This window comes from Chironomus tepperi, unplaced genomic scaffold (genome assembly GCF_022539635.2).
Source record: "Chironomus tepperi strain 1889 unplaced genomic scaffold, CSIRO-AGI_Ctep_v1 contig_219, whole genome shotgun sequence".
Classification (NCBI taxonomy): domain Eukaryota; kingdom Metazoa; phylum Arthropoda; class Insecta; order Diptera; family Chironomidae; genus Chironomus; species Chironomus tepperi.
Window position 1 is genome coordinate 851923 of NW_027226341.1, and position 20267 is coordinate 872189.

The 20267-nt window shown below is 27.0% G+C and overlaps 1 protein-coding gene across 2 annotated transcripts; it reads right to left on the bottom strand.

Moving 5' to 3' along the window:
- Positions 1-436: 436 nt before the first annotated feature.
- Yip1d1 (Yip1 domain-containing 1) lies at positions 437-8874 on the bottom strand. Of its 2 annotated transcripts, none has more exons than XM_070640418.1 (7): positions 8710-8874; positions 8452-8568; positions 8202-8389; positions 8100-8134; positions 1045-1155; positions 756-937; positions 437-690 (listed from the first exon to the last, which is right to left on the bottom strand). In XM_070640418.1, the coding sequence occupies exons 2-7, from the start codon at positions 8565-8567 to the stop codon at positions 528-530; spliced, it is 795 nt and encodes a 264-aa protein (XP_070496519.1). In that variant the 5' UTR covers position 8568; positions 8710-8874; the 3' UTR covers positions 437-527. The 2 variants fall into 2 exon arrangements, with proteins under 2 accessions (XP_070496519.1, XP_070496520.1); XM_070640419.1 differs by having other exon boundaries at positions 8705-8874.
- Between the last annotated feature and the right edge of the window lie 11393 nt (positions 8875-20267).

Genomic DNA, 20267 nt, shown 5'->3' on the forward strand with positions numbered 1-20267 from the left:
TGAAGAAAAATCGAAAATTTATTTTCCTTTGATTTAGCTTGTGTAATGATGTAATTAAAAAATTTTCTGGCAAATTAAACATTCGTTCTTAAGATTAAGTAAAATAATCCCAAAGCTCATGCAATATTACATATATATCCTTATCAATTAAAAAGGATCATAACAGATTCTTGAAATAAAATTAGTTTCAATTGTTAACTCGACCGTAAAGAGCTATTATTTTATCTGAGAAATGACATGTTCTTATTTCAAGTTCTATTTCTTTGAGCATTAAAACTGAATGAAGTCAAATGAAAAGTAGTGGTTAGTTTCTGGGATTAAAATAGTTTGGGATTTTTACTCCTTTCCTCTTCCAATACAAAAATTAAAATGTATTCACGGGTATTTAGATTTCTAAATCTGTAACAATAAGTAAGTACATTGGTCTTTTTTCAAATTCATCAGATTTTATTTTTTATAAGAATATTAAAAATATGTCCAATATGTCGATGATTATATTACATTATTAATTAATATTCTAGAAATATTCAAAAAATTGTAATGAGTGCAAAAACGCCATATAAAAGAGCACAAGGATATGCGACAAGAAATTGTTGATGATCCATTGATAGTGCTGTGACAAAGAGTTTGGATGCAGAAACCGCACACCATATTATACAAAAACATGAAAGAACAGTTCCTATTATTCCTCTATGGAATAAGAAAATTTAATTATATAAGTTATTGGAAATATTTTATTTAGGTAAATTACTTACTGAATTGTAATAAGAACGTTAATTCCAGATAAAATAACCATGGGTAAGAGACAATATCCTAAAACAGAAATAACAGCTCCAAGTGTGACATTTGATGCAGCCATTAAAGTCAGCAAGCAATAGAATGCCAAACATCCAAGAACGCCAATGCCGTAGATGTAAGAAAACGTTACTTTTCCAGACTACACGTATAAAATAGTAAAATTTATCATCAAATCATTATTGTTAGAGTTTCATGTTATTTTAATTGATAAGATTTGTGAATTTTAATTGTAATTATATAACTTACAAGAAGTAAAAATCCTCCAAAGGCCATACAAAATACTAAAGGACCTGCAAGATCAGTATCGTCAAATATTTCCTTTTGTGGAGTCCTAAATGGGTTCAAGACTGAAAGTGTCTAAAAAGTTTCAAAAAAGAGAGAAATAAAATATTAAAAATATAATAATTTACTAATAGCTGTAATTCTCAGAATCATTTACAAATATTTGAACTGCAAGTTTTTATAATAATTAATTCCTCATTTTTTTTATTTACTACCATGACAAAGCATTATTAATTTTTTATTGCTACTCATACATACATTTGAAAGTTCATTATTATTATTATTATCATCATTATTATATCGGCATGTTATTGACATGGAAATAAGTTAGTGAATGAGAGAGAATCTTAGCGATTTTATGAAATATTATTAGATAATACGTGTTCTGATTTTAATTTCAAATTATATACGAGACTTCAATATAAATGAGGAAAGTATTGTTTGCTATCAAAGTTACTGACAATTCCAAAAAAGAGAGATAGAAAGTCAAAATCAAACTTTCATATGTGTATCTATGAAAATATCAAATGAATAGCTTGAAGCTAGTAATAACAATTTTCCTCCTTCGATTTTTTTTTCTCATGCTCATCGTAGTATCAACAAAAAAAGTTTTATCAAATCCGATTTACCATCTGAATATTAAAAACTTTATGTTGCTTTCTCAGATAACATTCTATCAACTTTACTGCTCCTTATATGTGACACATTGAATCAGTATTAAACTATTGTGTCTGATAAATAAAAGTAACGCATTTCATTAATCTGGATTTCATAATTAACCAATTTTTTCAGATTCTCTGTGAAAAAATTCAAATACAGAGCATATATACAATGTCCATGGAAGAAGTTTTATTCTTAGGTGTAACTCTTATCTTTCGTATATTATTAAAATTTTAATAGAAACATATTTAGTCCCGCCACAAACTTCCCAATTTTTCCATAATTTTTTTACATTCAAATGTATCTGGAATGCTTACAGCTACAATAATGAAAATTTCATGGCAATAATTTTACACAGCATTGAAATGGAAGGAATTTTAACAAATCTTTTAATTTATTTCATTTCCCAATTTAAGACATACTATTCACTAAGCAGCATAGTAATATTTTTTAATGTTTCAAATATTTCATTTTTAAACGGGCAATTATTATTCCTATTATTTTTCTCATTTTGCATGACAAGCAAAAGAACTTCCTTTATATTCTTAATATTGAAATTTAAAAGTATTATTTTGCATCATTTAGAGCTCAAAGAATTCATAATAAATCGAGCTTATGAAAGAAGAGTTTCATACTTCACATATTCATTTGAAAAATGTTCCTCGTTGCTTGTTTACCTTGATAAATATTATAAAGAGAGCAAAAACTTCATGCGAGAAAGAAAATAACAAGATATGGAAGCGAGGAAAAAAGAGAAAAGCATAAAAAGTTGAAAGAAACCTAAAGAACTTTTAATTAAAAATTTAATGAAACCTTCTCGGAGCAACAGCAGAAGTAGCAACAGCAAAGATTGCCAAATTAAAAGAAGCATTCAATTTAAGGACATGAATGAATGGGGAGGAAAAAAAAATAATTTTGTGTGCATTATGTGCTTGAAATTTCTTCTTCATTTAAATTATTAAGATCTTTATCAGTAGAATCCAAGAGATGAGATAGATGAGATAAGGGTAAACATAACCTATGCTGTTTAATGCATTTGAAGTGGCAAGTGAGCGAGGATTACTAACAAAAGATACATTTAATGAGTTGCAACTACTTAAAGAAAGCTAGATAAAAGGTCATAAGGAAACAGTTTTTCACATACACCATTAAATAAGAAAAAGTAAATGCGATGAGTACACATTGATAAAAGCTAAAGATATAAAATTAATGATATATGGGTATATAAATGATATAAAAAGAACGGTTTATAGATTGCAATCTATGATTTACTTAATCCAGAGCTAATATTATTTAGCTCATTGTACTTTCCTATCATTATTTTTAATTTCTAATTTAGAAATAATTTCTCATTAATGCTTTACACTAAGTAGTTTCCCCCTTAGTATATTGAATATGATGTATTATTTAAACATAAAACATGTGTAGAAACAGTGAATTAAATTGTTTTAATTTTTAATAATTTGTCATCAGTTGCTCCAAAGCCATATAATTGTACATTTATAATCATTTATATGACATTTATTCCTAATAAATATTAATGTATGCATAGTGCATAATGGATCTTTGGATTAATGCAATCTATTATTTTCTATCCGCGTCAATTAACAATATCAATGTAGTTCTAGGAAAAAAAAAATAGTAAATAAAATAATGAAAAATGAAGGCATACTTTAAGATGTTATTTAAATTTCTCTGAATAAAGTTATGCTCACTCCTTTTATTATTCACATATAAACATGTTTCTACAAAAAGTCTTTTGATTATGTAACAGTTAGACATTTCACGATTAATGGCAAAATCTAAAATGAAAAATCGTCGAACCAAATCGAAATCCCTAATCCCCTTTGCTTTGAAAGTAGCGTATGGTTGTTATAATAGGATCTAATATTTTTCATTCTCATCCTTCTCTTTCATTTTGGTATAGATATATGAGATCATTTTTTATGTTGCTGAAGCATGTTGCCGTATTTAGACGAGAAAAAAATGTACCGAAATAACTAACCGTTGGAAAAGGAGAATATATTCGCAAAGCATTCACTTCCTTAATTCAATTAACATTATTACACACATGATGCGTATAGACATGTATACTCTAGATAAATATGTACATTTAGGTAAAAGATTACGATTATAACATTTGGATGAATATGTAGACGTCAAAATTCAAACTTTTAATCAAAATTAATTTTGAATATCATGAATATATATACTCATCAAAGGCATGCAATTTTTAAAGCTTATTAATGAGTAGTTATGGGCATATTTGAACTGTTCGATTTCGTAATGTTAACCTGATTTTTTTCTCATTTCCTTTGAATCAAACTAATGAAGAAATATGGATGTTCAATGATATTTATTAGGTGCTATAAAAGTGAAATGTCTCCAGAATACGAATACATAGATCATCTGCAAGATATGACTCATTTAACAACACAATTTAACTACAAAACCATGGATTTACGTGTAATGAATTATTACATTGCATGAGCTTGTTACTTGCATGGGTCAAAAGTTACATTCTTCAAAAAATCCATGGTTCAGTTATACAGAAAAAGTGAAAACTCGTACTATGTTTACCTGTCTTCACAACTGATTTATAAAGAAAGGAAAAATGAAAAGAAGGAGAAAAGATATTTATTTAGGATGGTGAAACGAAAAAAGGAAGAGAAAAACAAAAATGAAATGGGTACATTTATGTTTTTTTATGTTATAACACACCGTATAAACAGTATGCATACATAAAGCTTTAGCAAGTAGCTGAAGAAGCAATTTGAAATCGGTCTAAATTCCTATTGGGATTTTTCTTTTTTCCACTAAAATTTTATTCATTCACATCAATTCACACATTTTGAGTTTATATGTGAATGTATGCGATTTCTTATACAACTACACATATCATGAATATCGTAATCCAATTTCCTTATAAAATTCACTCCAATATCGTGTAAAAAAAATTAAAACATGACTCAAATAACACGAAAAATAATGAGTATTTTTATTTTTTCATAAAACGTATGATTTTTTCTTTATAAAAATGTTCACCTGTATTTTTTCTCATGCATGTTTTCTTGTAGCGAAATTAGAGAAATGTAGAATTTTAAGCATAAAACGTATCAAATATTTTCGGAAATTTGCTCAAAGATATTAATGTACGTTTTCATGACCTTTGAAAAGTGTTTAAATGATTTTATACAATTAATGTTCGGCACACGAGATTGTTTTTGTCCTTTGTATTAGAAATATGCCCGTTATTTTCTCTAAAAATAAATTGGGTCAGACTCAAAATGTATTTCAATATACAGTATTTAAAAGTGTCATGAAATAAGACATATGAGGAGAAGCTGTTACTACAAAGTAAAACATGCTTCGAAATACATTAAAAGTATTATTATTTGATATGAAAATGAAAAGTTTTAACGAGCGATGTATTCAGGATTATTGCTCATTTTTATTCAAAAATTCATTATGCTTATAATGTCCTTTAACCCTTTTACGTCACGCTTCACTTTTAATTCATTTCAACATGATAATAATAATAATCCAAGAATACTTCCTTAAATGTCTGTCTCATTTCAATGCAAACATGTCACACACAAACTTTAAGAGTATAGAGGGTACAAGAGAATGAAGAAAAAAAAAAGAAATTCCATTTAAACCTTAATTAAAAACGTGATCGAAACACTACATTGTTGACTTTGTTGAAAAAAAAATTGAGTGTTGAAAAGAAATATGGAGAAAGGAATAGAGAGAAAAAACAATAAAATTTTATTTAAGCTTTGAAGCTTTTTTTTTAAGATTTTTAGACCCACAATCATTGCATTTCTACCTTATCATAAATTTTAAGCACAAAAAATTAAAATAAAAGCACATATTTTGTAAAAAAAAAAAAAAACAAAAATATGTAATGTATAAAAAGCCAGAAGGGAAAAAATCATCTTAATTTTAAGCTCTCATCATTACAATTGTGGTACATAAATTTCATTGTTTCGTATTTATTCAGTTTTAATCAAAAATACTTCTGAGGTTAAAAAGAAACTTCGTTAATTTCGCTTAGGCACTTTTAACATATTCTTTTTCTCATTAATAAAACACACATAAAGTGACTTCGACATTTTAATTCTTCCTTTTCGTGTACATAAATTAATTATTCTGTTAGCAGTTTTAATCATAAAGCTGTTCATGATGCATAATTTAGGGGAATTAAATTCATAAATTTTCAACACCCACATTATTATGTATCGTCTTTGTTTTTGGATACGTAAGGAAAAATCACTTCTCTGTCACAAATATTGCGATTAAATTTATTCATTACTGTGAATAACGCAGCAAATGATATAAATAATAATGGAGAGTGAGAGAAAACATAGAATAGGGTGACAGGGAGGAAGAATAAGGAAAAATTGAAAATATGATGATGGATAAAATATTAATGTAATTTAATATGTACCCCTGAAATCAAGAGGAAAGCCATTTCTCGACAGCAAAATAATTTTTTGTCGCTCTTTTTTGCATCATAATCTGAATGATTTTCCATCTTATGATCTTATTAGGCTGTCTTATAGGAATATGGACACTGGAAACTTGAGGGTGGATAAAGCTTAAGTGATTTTTCTCGCGAGAAAGCATAATATGATGGAGGGTTCCTTTTCTTTTGTATTCAAAGTTTGAGAAGAAGAAAAAAATGGAGAGAAAATTAAATCAGTAAATAAAATCCTTAATTTTTAGCTAGCAGCCAAATGAATCAACAGACGAACCCGAAAAGCAGAATAGGATAGAGTAAGATAAAAATTTTATAGCCTTTTATTTTTTAATCATGAGATTTTTCATATTAATAACAGAAAAAAGTAATAATAAAAATAACAAAAACAGCCATCAATTTTTCTCATATTTTTATATTGTATTATGTTTCCTTTTACGAGTCACAAAGCCAATTTAAATTTATATCTAGCAGAAAAATCTCCCTTTCCTTTCCTTCTCTTCATCTTTGAAAAAGAATATTATCAGTAACAGAAATGTTTTGATATTTCCGCTCCTTTTATAAGTGAATATTGTTATTATCAATTTTATACATTTCTTCTTTTTTTGAATCAAATTTCTTGCGAAGAATAAAAATCAATCATGCATTGATAAAGAGTAAGAAATAGATATTCGTTTGCTGTACAAGATACAACATTGAACTTTCATCCTTTTTTTTACTGCCTAACTCACTCAATCGAATGCGTTTCTAATAAATATTAACACGAATAACTTATTTTTATAGACTTCTCAATTTGTCAGTTTTCCTCGCATAGGCCTTTTCTTATCCTAAAATCATGCTCGAAAAAATGCTTGTAATAAATAATGACGTTGAATTATTTATTTTAAAAAATTTACAATAGTTTATAAATTTTACATTTTTCCCACGTTTCTGATAAGAAGAAATAGGTACTTTTTTCGAAAGCACTTTTTTTGCATAGTTCAACGGTTATCAAAGTCTTAAGTATATTTTAAGTATTTACGATACGAACTAAAAATTGATTCTCTTCAAATTTCTACTCATCTGAAGAATCGCTTATATTACTTGATATTTCGCTTATGTTCTTCTATTCTTATAAAAAAAGCGAAAACACAATAAAATAAATCTTCACTTAAAATTCAATCAAAGTTTTTTCCTCCGTTCTCTTGACGTTCTTCGTCGTTTCTCGTTTGACTTTAGCGTTTGAGAAGATTGGATTGAAATTGCCTCGGATTATAGAGCTTTACGATTTTTCATTTCTCTTACTTTTTGAATGTTTTAGCGTATTCAGAAATGAATCTTGAGCTAAATTTCTTTCATTTTGTTCCTTTTTTAAACGACAAAAAGCTTAATTAAAAGTTTTGATTTCACTTTGAAATACTGGCAATTTGAAAGTATTATCGATTTCAAATTTGTTCCATTAAATTTTTTTACGCTTGAAAAATGTTTAAATGCGCCATCGTGTTAAAAATTCAATCTTGTATTATATTTACAGTTTAATGTTCGATTTTTTTTTATTCAAAATAAAACCGCTTTAAAATCATTCAATGGTATATATTCAGTAAGTTATATTATTACACAAGGAGATGTCAAACCAATTTTAGCTATACCGAGGGATTTGTTAACGAAATCGATTTATGAATTCTCGCTTACAAATTTCCAATAATTTGTTTATTTTTATTTAAAAATTCAGCATCGATTGATGCTATAAGAAGGTATATATGTTTAAATTATTCATTGATACATGTATGCAAAATAGAATAAAAGGATCAATTTACGCCGAAAATTGTGTTGAAAAATATTTAATCTTATTAGATTTAATGCTATATATAAGAAATGTAAACATTTTTATGTACATTACCTTCATAAGGATGTGTTGTGGATTTATACCCAATTCTGAAATTCCATTGATATTGAATGTAAAATTCAGCAAATGAATAAATTTTAATTTTTTATTATTTACCTTCTAAAAGAGGAGGCTCATCTTCGAATTCGTTTCCTGCGTACGATTTCGGTTGATTTATATCTGGTTGTCCATAAGATTGCATTGGATCAAAAAAAGTAGCTTGATTAGTAGGATAATTTGGCTGAGGATAGTTTATAGGAGCATTTGATTGTTGTGTTGTTGCAGCATCAAAAGTTTGAAAATTCCTATTTTACACACATAAAATTTCTTTAGAAATTTTGTAATAAAAATTAACTTAAAACATTACAATTCTTGTCCAAATTGATCAGGCATTTCAAAATTAAAATCTTGATTTGAAGAAAGCGCTCCTTGAGTAGGTGGGACGTTCCAAAAGTTTTGTTGATCATTATCGTAACTTGCCATTCTGAAATGGAATAGAAATAATAAAATTAAAATTCATTATTTGAGCAGTTATGCGACACAATTTTTAAATTCAATGTTTCATGTGTTCGTCAATGTGCGACAATGTCCACGTAAATATTACAAAATATAAAATTTACTTTACGTTTTATTTCTATTTTTATAACGATATTTCTATAACACTTAAAATAAACAAATCGAATATGCTAAATTTTATGCTTGGCACTTATTTATTGCTATTAACTGCACAGATTTCTTTACAAAAAATAAATAATTTAAGCCAAATGATTTTGTGGAATTCTGAATAGCGCTACACTAAAGTTACAAAAACAATACACGTTGCAAAGCACATTCGATGTTTCATAGCGTTTTTTATGATGTTCTATGAATGTTTATCTCTACGTACAACATTCATTTTTTAAAGATGAACATTTTTTATTACAAACGTTAATAATGTTTTTCCATTTGTTTGATAATTTCGTTTTTAACAATAGTTGAAGTTATTAGTTTAAATTTAAGCGCATGATTCTCATCGACAAGATTTTATAATAAGAAATATCTTTTAACATATATTTTTCGTTTTAAAAAACTCATTCACATTTATGCATTTTTTGCTTTTTCTTCCATTTCATTGGATTTGTAATGTCATTCGAGATCTGTGTATTCTAATGAATAAATGAATTTCCATTTTCAATTTGCATTGTCAATTTCTTCTCTGTTTCTTTTTCTTTTCCTCTCCTCTTCTCTTTTCCTTTTCTATTTATTTTCCGTTTCGTTAATTTTGTGCACACTTTGCTCACAGAATTCTTAGTACTTTTGTGATTATTTGTAAGGCTATTTTCATATTTACGGCAATTAATCAATAAGGTTATCTTGACAAAAGTCTAGTGAAATGGAATATATCTAGTAAAGCTTTCAAAGCAACTAAGAGGAACTAAGAGAAATACCATGGTGAGATCTAAGATGTAGAAATAATTTTCTTTACTTAAAAAATGTCGATGAGATTTACAAAAACGCAAGAAAAAGAGAATTTTAAAATTAATTGGAGTTTTTGAATTAAAAGTTGTTCGAAAAGTGAAATCATATGGAAATGGTTAAAGTTGGTTAACATGGAAGAAGAAAAAAAGTGAACATAACAAGGAAAAAAAGGGTGACTTAAAAAATCTTTCAATGCTAAAAGCTAATTTTGATAGAGAAAATTGGGGGAACTAAAAAGAGATTTATTGTAAATAAAAAAAAGCATAGAAAAAGAGTGAAGAAACCAATTACAATTTCACAATCATTTTTTGCTAATGGAATTTTCTTACCTTTTTTCCATTAGGGACGTATTCTTAAGACTTTTTTTCCTAAGCTGTAAATAACAGGCACAAGTAGTACAAGACAGTTCTCTCTTTTCTTTTATTGCCTTAAATATTGAATTTTTCTTGATATTCCTCTTCCTACTCCATACTCTTTAAATTCCAGTCCCAATTTAAGGAATAATATTTTTACTTCATTCAGCAGTTTCAACCTTAATGAATTTACCGTCTGTTTAAATGACTTTCTTAATGCTACCTTCTAAAGATTATTTGATCAAAGATAATATGCTGATGATTTTCGCTTCTTTGCACTGATGCTATAAAATGTAGATATATTTAGCACATCTACAATTTTATATCATCTTATAAGCGTAAGCGTAAAATTACGAAAATCATATTTCATTTAAATTATATTGAAATTTAAAGAACCCTATAAGTGGAAATATGAAATCACTTATCATTGACATGATAGAAAAGAAGAAAATGAATTTTCTGAAAATTTGTTTTAAATTGTTCAACATTATTGCATTTTCTTGTTTTTGATACTTTAAAAGTTTAACTAATCAAACTCAAAGTCGGTAACTTAGTATCGAACTGAAATAATTCTTAAATTTGGAATAGTAACTTGATATTTGAAAGGATCTTTTAAGGAAATAAGACTTAATGGGAAAGAACTTAAGATACTTAAAAAATCAGCAAGTTCACGAGTTTATGTAAGTTAATTAACTGAAAAATTCAAAATGGTAGCTATTCAACCAAAATTTAATGGAGCATGAGAATTGCTCAAAAAAGGTTTTAAGTTTTTAATGTATTTTAACATTTTCTTTCCCCTTTTGTATGTCGTTATCTTATTACTATTTAGTGAAGCAGACATGAAGAACTCATTCTTATAGAGTGGACCGCAAAGTTTGTGAATCAATATTGACCGAATGAGAAATTCTTTTTCTTTTTGATCCCTTCTTCCTGCAATCATTTACGGCCTTTTCATTTCGCAATGAATCGAGTTATTGATTGCAAAATAAAAGAAAGAAGTTCAAAGAAGCATAATCAATTATTGTATTTTCACACTTAGACATCTATTAAAAGAAAGAGACTGATAGAATGAATGTATGTTTATATGTATGGAGACTTCGTTTATCGGAAATGTGACGCAAAGATATAAAATCATATAAAAGACTACAGATAGTTGAACAATAACAATGACAGTATGAACTTACAAATACGAACATTTATGATTTCATATTATTACAATTTTATCAGTATGTCTCCATTTTTAGATCTCAAGAACATAATATTCCATTAGTTTTGGGTATTCTATTCAGCTAGAGTGTTAACTATATAGATCATAATATCGTAATACTTTTTATTTGAAAGCGATAGGTTGTGACAATCTTCATTTTAGTGAGTATGTGAATCGCTTTTTAACATTCCAATAAAGATAATAGGATACTTCCACCATTTTAAATTTTCTCTTTTATATATTCATATCACAAAATCTATTGTATCCAATTTAATGCAATATAGAAGCTTCCTTTTAGCACAGTTATTGGAAAATTATCGACAAAGACTTTAAAATATCTTTTGATTATTTATGCACGTTGCAGATTGCCATTCCTTTCTTTTCGATTTCTCCTCTTTTCTACTTTATTATTTCCTTTTCATTTCTCGGTTCTTTTCTTTTCTAGTTCAATTCAGTATAATGTTATCATTCCCAATATTTTTTCTTTGTCTATGTCAATTGATAATTCGATTATTTAAATAAATTTTAATGCTCTCCCTGCCTACATTGAAAAAAATCTTTTTATATCGAGAAGAAAAAAAACTTAAATCTCAAAGAATTATGTGAATGCGGTGTGTGCGGGTGAGATTTGTTTAAAGGAAACTGTACAATTAACTTTATATTCACAGTAATTGATTTTGGAGTATATATGATAGTTAAATAGTATATTCGTTACACTCTTGCTTTTTTAAAAAAATTTGATTGTTTTAAAATTTATCAAACAAAATAAGAAACTTTTTCGTACGCAAAAGTTTTGAAAAATATCAACAGTGTGAATAAGAAAGAGAAAACAATGATAATGTCACTTTTCCGATATTATTATATTTCCACTTATCCTATTAGGATATAATACGAAATTGCCAAAAAAAAAGATTCAAAACATTGTCACGTATAAAACTGTTTTGTTTCCTTATATATGGTGAAATCTATATGTATACCATTTACACAACAAACAATAAATATTTGTAAAATTACACAATTTTGGCGCATTTTAATGATAATATTTTAAATTTAAAATTTTATGAAGAGAATATTGCTTTAAAATGCCATAGTTACTTGACAATAACATTTTTTGTAGCATCAAATTTCATAGCTTTTAAAATATATGTTGACGATTTATTTATTTATTTTTTTTTTGGCAATGAAGAGATAACTCTAATGGGCAGGCAGACGAAAATAAGTGACATTGTGAATATCCTGAAAATTACATGGAAATTTCGGAAAAGAGTGTGAGAACTTGAGAAAAAAACACTTACATACACATATACCAAAAATAGATCTTTATATGTATCCTATAAAGACTAAGATGCTACATCGAATACTAAATGTCTGTTTAATACATTATTTATATATGTATTTGACGAGGCCTACAAAAAAGAAGGAGAAGGAAAGTGACTCTATGTTTACAAAATATTAGTATCGTATGAGATAGCACAAAAAAATATCGAAGAAAGAATAACGACTATTCGGGGATAATCGATAATCAATATAAGATTCAAACAAAAACATAGGAAAAGATAGATTTAGGATCAGACAGGCTTTTTTACATCAAGCGATATTACAAATATATAGATTGAATATATCTTATGTATTGGAAACAGGCTCATGGGATATGCTATAGGGATTTTCTGGTTTAGAGTTGAGTGAATTATTCAAAATATTTTATGACGTTCGAGTGTGTGATTTTTCAAGAAAATTGAAATATATTACAGCGATATTTTATATGCAATAAAAATTTAATATGCTAAATAGCCAAAGCGTATGTTGTATATATCTCAATTAAAACTTTTCTATAATCGTTCCATGAACTAGTTTATTTGTAATAAATTCTTATGGTTAAAAAGATCTTATGTTAAATTTTAAAAAAATGATTAGGTTAAAGTATTTTTGAGTGTAATATTAATATTTATTAGTTATTTGACTCATTTTAGTATGTATACAATGAAAACTTTGTAATTATATGATTATTTAAATGAAAGTAAATCCGATGATTACAACTCCTTCATAACTTTTTTAACAAGTATATTTGAAAATATATTAATTAACCATAAAAGCAATTAGCTTTATAGTATACATAACAAGAAAATGTTTAGCCTTGTTTTATGGAGGATTTTAAATGTTATTTAATCAAGTAAAACGTTGGGCTTTATCATGTTTTGATTAAATAAATTAATCCAAATTAATATGAAGAATTATGGAATAAGATCAAATAAAAATAAGAAATGGCAGTAAGGAAAAATGTTTTTCTTGAATTTAATCTTTTGAACATTTCTTAGTGTAAGAAGTAAACAAAAAATTATCATAGATTGCAAAAATTCGGATAATTTTAAATGTCCTATATAATTAAGTTTCGTTAATATTCGATTTTTTTTTTAACTTAAAGTATATTTTAGTAGAAAAGGTTCTCTTTAGAAAATGTAGCGAAATGACACAACTATTAGATTAGCTAGAGTAAAGAAGACTCCGCTAGGAAACTTCAAAGGTTCCGCTAAACTTCTTTACTTAACTCCAAATGGAATCCTTTTAAATTTGGCAGCCATATTAATGCAGCATCCAAAAACAACATCTAGGGTCATATGCTTGTTACGTAACGCTCAACAAATTTTGTTATGTAAATGTTGAGTAAAGGGTCAAAAGTCAAGCTCATTATTTGGTTGCTCAGTGTTTATTATAAAAGGTGTATAAATTCTGATTTATTATGAATGTTATTGATGTATATAACTTAATTATTAGTTTCAAAATCTTCATTTCTTTACGTTAAAGGGATCAATTTGAAAAATTGAGATACCCTATTACTGTTATTTAGTCATGTATCAAGTGAATGAAGAATAAGTTAATAAAATTTTTGTGAAGCGGAAATAATCCCAATAAAATGTATTGATTTTCTGAATGTATGTATCATTGGAGCAAAAATCATTTGAAATAAATGACTATGGTTGTACATGTTACAAATATGTAGAGAAATTTTTCTATGAACTGTAAAAAGATTAAACTTAATTATGGAAGACAGTTTTATAAACCTACAGTTATTTGTCATCAGTTTAATATGGTTTCATGGTTGCCAGAGAAAAAATATAATCCATCTAAAAAAATATATTCTATCAAAGAAAATAAATCTTTTAACAAATTCTTAAAAATGATTTCGTGAGAAGTATTTCATCTTGAAAAAAAATTTAATTTCATATTCTTTTTTATAAAATAAATTTTAAGAAACAAAGAAAATTAATTTTTCAATACAATAAATTTAAAAACATATGATGCAATATTACCTCAGAGAAAGTCAATCAAACCTCGTTTGCACGACTTCGGAACGTAAATTTTCACAGTGATTAACACTTTTCGGACATAGTTGAGTGAATACAAAAATCTTTTTTCAGATGAATAAAGCACGACAAAGTTATCATGTACAAGGATGATATTTTGTATATACAATCAGTCAACTGTTGAAATTGGAGAAAAACGTTATTGCTTTATACAAAGAAATACTTTTCTGTATGATAGTTTATTTCATGCGAATACAAAACTATTATTTCTTTTGTATTAATTAATCTGAATGAAAATGAATGCATCAAAATGCAAACACAATATGATCTTTTAGCATATTTTTTAAGAATCTAGCGATAAAAATAGCCTTTTATTCTACATATATATTTTAAAAAGGTTTTTATTTCTATTTTTATGTTTGAAAAGTATGAAAAGTATGTTTGAAAGTACAAAAAATGGAAAAAAAATCTTTTAAAAAATTTAATTTCTAATAAAAAAAAGGTTATCAATCTAAAAATATGTAAGAGTTTAAAGTTTTTTAAACTTTTAAAACTTTTTAAAATCATCGAATTAATTAAATTTTATAGCTATGCGCTACACCCACTTGAATTGAAAATCATATTTTTCAACTTTTTTTTTTATTTTTAACAGGATTTTATTTTATTTTTATATGTTTCTGATTTATTCAACTGAAAGTGTTTGTACAACAGGAAACGATATAAATGAGTACGCACATGAAAGAGGAAAAAAATCGTGATTGTTGGATGAGTGATGCTATAGTCATGTTGTGCTCGAATGTCCTTTTTGATTTATTGCCATAGATGCAAAAGAACCGTACTGAATATAATTTCTAACGAAATATACAAAATTACTTGACTTATTTCTCTTTTATTCATTTGTTATTGTTGGAAATATTAAGCTAACTGGATGTTTTTTATGTTTACGTAGAATATCTTATGAATTCATGAAAAATATATATTTAATCTGTATTGATTGAATCAAATTGAATAGAACTTATGAAATATTCTCAACTAATTGCTCTTGATTTTTTATTTTCTATGTATTCGATGTTTTTCAATGAAAAACAACATTTAAATCCTATTTTCCAGTTTTACGTTTCACTTGACTACAATATTTTATATGGTCAATATTGCCCTATATACTAGTATTAGTATGAGAGGGAGCTATAGAGAGAGAGAGAAACAGATCAAGTAATGTGTGTATCTAATAACAATACGAATCAGGTTTCAATTGAGCTGTTATTCTAACAACAAATAGTTTTTTATGCTGGTGCTTTTCGACAGCTTTTTAATGGCCCCCTAGGCTATTCAACGAACGGTCAAAGTTGAAACAAAGTTAATAAAAAAAGTTTACTGTTTGTTTTGAACTTTTTGTGGTTTTGTTATAATGGTAGGAAACTAACTAACAAAAAATCGTTTATGGCGGAATTGTAGATGTTAAACTACTTCGGTAGAATAGGAGTAACAGAAGCAAAATAAAAATGCGACGTGAGTCTGACACTTTTTTTCCTTCTTCAAAATCAATCAAAATATATCAATATTCAATCAACGTAATAGCATTAATGTTAAAAAGGCCTTAGATTTACAAGTGTGTATTTTATTCCACATAAAGATAGAGCCGTTAAATCGAAGTGAATTCAATAGACCAATATTGATGTGATAAGAAAGAGAATTATCACATTGTGTACGATAACAATCGAGGAGGTTTGGCAATAACAATAATAGTACCTATTCTTAAGTTTCTTCACATACCGCACCGAAATTTAATTAGACGATATTTTTGTGTGCTTCTTAATGTGGTTCTTATTTCGTATAGCTACAGAACTGTAGCAATTTTCCAATCCCACCTCATAACATAAACGAACCTAATTATCCATTAAATTTCTCAATCATAGAAGTTCATGACTTGTTTTTTACCTTCTTTCTTCGATCTTTATTCTCTCCTTCCAATGCTTATGTCTTTATGGTAAAAAATTTCCTCCCCCTTATATTCAGGAGTTACTGTGTAAACAGTTGAGATGAAGATGCAAGCACTTCGCTCATTCGTTTTCTAGTTACGAACATATATAGTTCAAACTTATCTAAATTTAAACGTCAATTAAAATCTCTACAATCTAATGATATTTGAAATTTAAATTTTAACTTTCAAGTCAAAATAAGTTTATGTATTAAAAAAAAAAATTATTTTAAGCGAAAAACGTACTAAAATTATTTCAAAAGAGAGGGAGAAATAAAAAGCAAAGAAAAAATAATTTGCCACCTCCATACCCCTAAACATACAAAACCATCCATTCATATTTTATAAGTGCGATGTTACAATTCAAATCAAGTACACTCTTTGTAAAATCGTGACTTGAATTGCGTTGACAAATATAAGATATACCTATGAAAAGTAAAACGCAGGGTGTTGAATGAAAATAGTTAAGGGAGAAATCTTTTCATTCACCTTTAGCTAACTGAATGTTATTTCAATATAAAAAACTTGATGTTGTTCAACTACCATTATATTGAAGCGTTATAACATGTTTCATCATTTTACAATTTTATATTTTGCTTCATATTACCTATATTTTTTCCCTTTTTTGCTACCCTTTTCTCTCCTTTTCACCTGACTTAACGTCACTGGTAATAAATTTTATTGTCAAAGGAAATGGCTAATTATATGGCAATGTAACGTTGTCCTCACGTACGATTATATTATTAAATAGATTCATATGTGAAAACATTATCAGTATCCAATTGAGTCCTTCGATAAACATAAATTACGATGATGGCAGTAATTAGCGTCAAGTTTTTGGCTATTTTTTTTTATAAATTCAATTCAAAATCAGAAAATTTGACTACTGTTGCAGTAATAGACTTATTGGTTTTGTACAATTAGATGCTGAACGATTTAATTTAAGCATAGATTCAGTTGAAATAATCATTTATTGGTCAACATATAAAGTTTAAATTTAACAAATTTCAAAGTTTTCAATGCATATCACTCAATAAGTATGAAAGAAAAATTACTCTTTTATGTTGTAATTTCAGGAAGCCAAAAGTTTGATTCACATCCATTTTATAAATAGTCTTTTTATAACTCCAATCCCTTTTCAAGAAAAGTTTACTGATATCTACAAAAGAGAGTTAAGGAAAACGAGAGAAGAACACAAAAATAATCTTAAAGTCCATTAACATCCAATATTTTTCATTCCTTCTCTTTTGTATGTCTTTTTCATTGCCATATAGCAATCACAGTTGAAAAGGGCAATAAAGGATTTTTTTCAATACACTTCTTCTCTTTTCTTTCTTAACCGAAAAAAAATGCGAAATGGGAGATAGGGAGAAAAAAAAAGAAAATTAATTAACTGCTAATAAAACTGCTTAGAGTTTTAATCCACTTGTACGAGACTTGATTCAAATCCTCTATCCGCTATTAACTGCATTTGTGAACTGCTTTACTCTCAGTTATTATATTCATTTCCTTTCTTTCTATTCTATTCTCTCTATATCTTTTAAGTATATATGTATCACCACATAACAAAAGAATAGCTCGGTCGGTAGCAAGCCATTATGAGGATATTTGTTCTTTTTCAACAAACAGAAATGAAATTTGAGCATTCTCTTCTTTCAATTATCTGATTACAACAAGTTGGTCATTGTGAGACAGCAATGGATTGTCGGATTGTCGTAATTGAATTTGAACCATTTGCAATGATACATTTGGAAGATAAAAACGCTTTACGATAATTTACAAATAAAAAAGTTAATTTATGTCTCATGAGATTTCTGCATCATCATGAATTATTTCATTTACACACATACATATGAGACAAAACTTTCAGCTATCAACAAAATCTTCTAAACTATATGTTTGCGACACACTAATGTCACAAAATATTTTAGAAATTAATTCTAAAGTGTTTTAAAAAATTTCTTTAAAATGTAATTTTTAAAGTAAAATAAAAATAATTTACTTAGCCATAATTGGGACTTTGCACCGAAAAAAAAGTTTGATAACCACGTGGTATTAAATATTCCTAATTGTTTTAATTATCATACACAAAGTTTGAAATTAAAGTTATGCATAGATTTACATATATATGTGCAGAATCTTGAAATATCATTTAATGCTATTCAATTGCGAGAAAAACATAAAAATTTTGCATCACATCCTGAATGTTTCCAAAGAAAGTTTTAGTCTGCTTTAATAGTTAAATTCCTTTCAGGTTATATGTTCACCATATATGAGTAAATTTAGATAAAGAAAACGTACATTGAGAAAAGAATTTAAAGATGTCCTTATCTTTAATCGTAATATATGAGTAAATTTAGATAAAAAAAATTTGAAACTTTGCTGTTTTTTTGTGCAATCCATACCCAGTAAAATAAGCAAAAAAAATTTTTCAAAAATAGTTCCGCTACAGAGTTATATCCATTTTTCGAAAAAGAGTTAAACAAAATAAGCATTTTTTTAGATATAGCTTATATGGTAAGATATAGCCGTTTTCCCATGCAACCTAAACTCAAAAAATTCAAAGTTTTTTACAATTTTGCGCAAGACTTTACATTTTAGATATATAGAAATATAGCCATTTTTCTTCCAAGATAGTGAAAAACTTTGAATTTAATTTGCAGATGTCCTTATCTTTAATCGTAATAAGTAATGAAGGAACCGCACAATTTTCAAAAGTTACACATACGTAATATGGCAAAATTGAATTTTCTTCTCAAGCGAACATGTTTGTGGTTGACTGATACAATCAGAATAACGTTTTACCTGTAGAGCTTCCTTATGAAGAGAACATTTTGTTGTATAGCACTTTGTAACCAGCTAATGGAATTTTCTTCATCTGATTTACCACAAGAGAATGTGCTTGAAGAAGTTGTACTAACATGGGTTTGCAGTTTATTATTTATGATACGGAGAATAAAAAGCTTCTGAATGTATAGAAAAAAATATATTTTTTTTATTTGATTTTCATTAATTTCATTCATTATTTATTAAGTTCTAACTATTCATTTACAAAGTATAAACAAACTTTATTTTCTCTACTGAAATTCTAGTGCTATTGACGTTAAAATGAAAATGAGATTGTTGAAATTTATTTGAAAAAAAAAAAAACATCCTGCATGTTTATGTGCTTTCCTGATATTTGTAAAATACACTACTCCTTATACAAAACGTGCCACTGCGTCCAATTCTATCGATGTAGTCATTCGTAAAATTAATTAATTGAACCGAATAATTGCAGATAGATTAATACAACATTCGATACTATTTTATTATAACTTTAGGTTGATTTTTCGTGTGGGATTACTTTCATTCAACTGAATGCATTTGCTCAATATGATAGGTTAAATGATTTATTTGGCTGGATGGTCTTTGATAAGCACATGCTTCTAAAAAATATATAACAACATGAATGAAAAAAACGTTAATTAAAAGATTGTCTTAGGAATGGATTATTCAGAGTGCTACAAATCTAAAATCCATATGCAGACAATTTACTGGGAGAATTTTTTTTTATTGCAGTTACAATCTTTTGGAAATAATTGAATTTCTCTACGATTATTTTTAGTTTAATGAAGAAACTTCTCCAAAACACTTTAGTGTATCTTTCATTTTTGACTCGTATGTTGCGTTTCACATGTAAAATTCGTTTGACGCATGGATTATGAACTACTAAAGGATAGATTTTAGTCTATTAACGCGTTTTTATTGAGGAAATTCTGAAAATTTGACTAAGTTTAATAAAATAAATAAGCAACGATACACTAGATAAGAAGTATTTCTGAAATTTAAAACTTTTCGTAGAATTTGCTTTACATCACATAAAATTGATTTATATTTATTGAA

Bases quoted from the DNA above. Each gene is read 5' to 3' on its own strand.
- Yip1d1 (XM_070640418.1), bottom strand. From the start codon at position 8,567: ATGGCAAGTTACGATAATGATCAACAAAACTTTTGGAACGTCCCACCT. The intron at 938-1,044 runs GTAAGTTATATA...TTATACGTGTAG, and splicing joins TTGGAGGATTTTTACTTCTT to TCTGGAAAAGTAACGTTTTC. The intron at 691-755 runs GTAAGTAATTTA...CTTATTCCATAG, and splicing joins AACGTTCTTATTACAATTCA to AGGAATAATAGGAACTGTTC.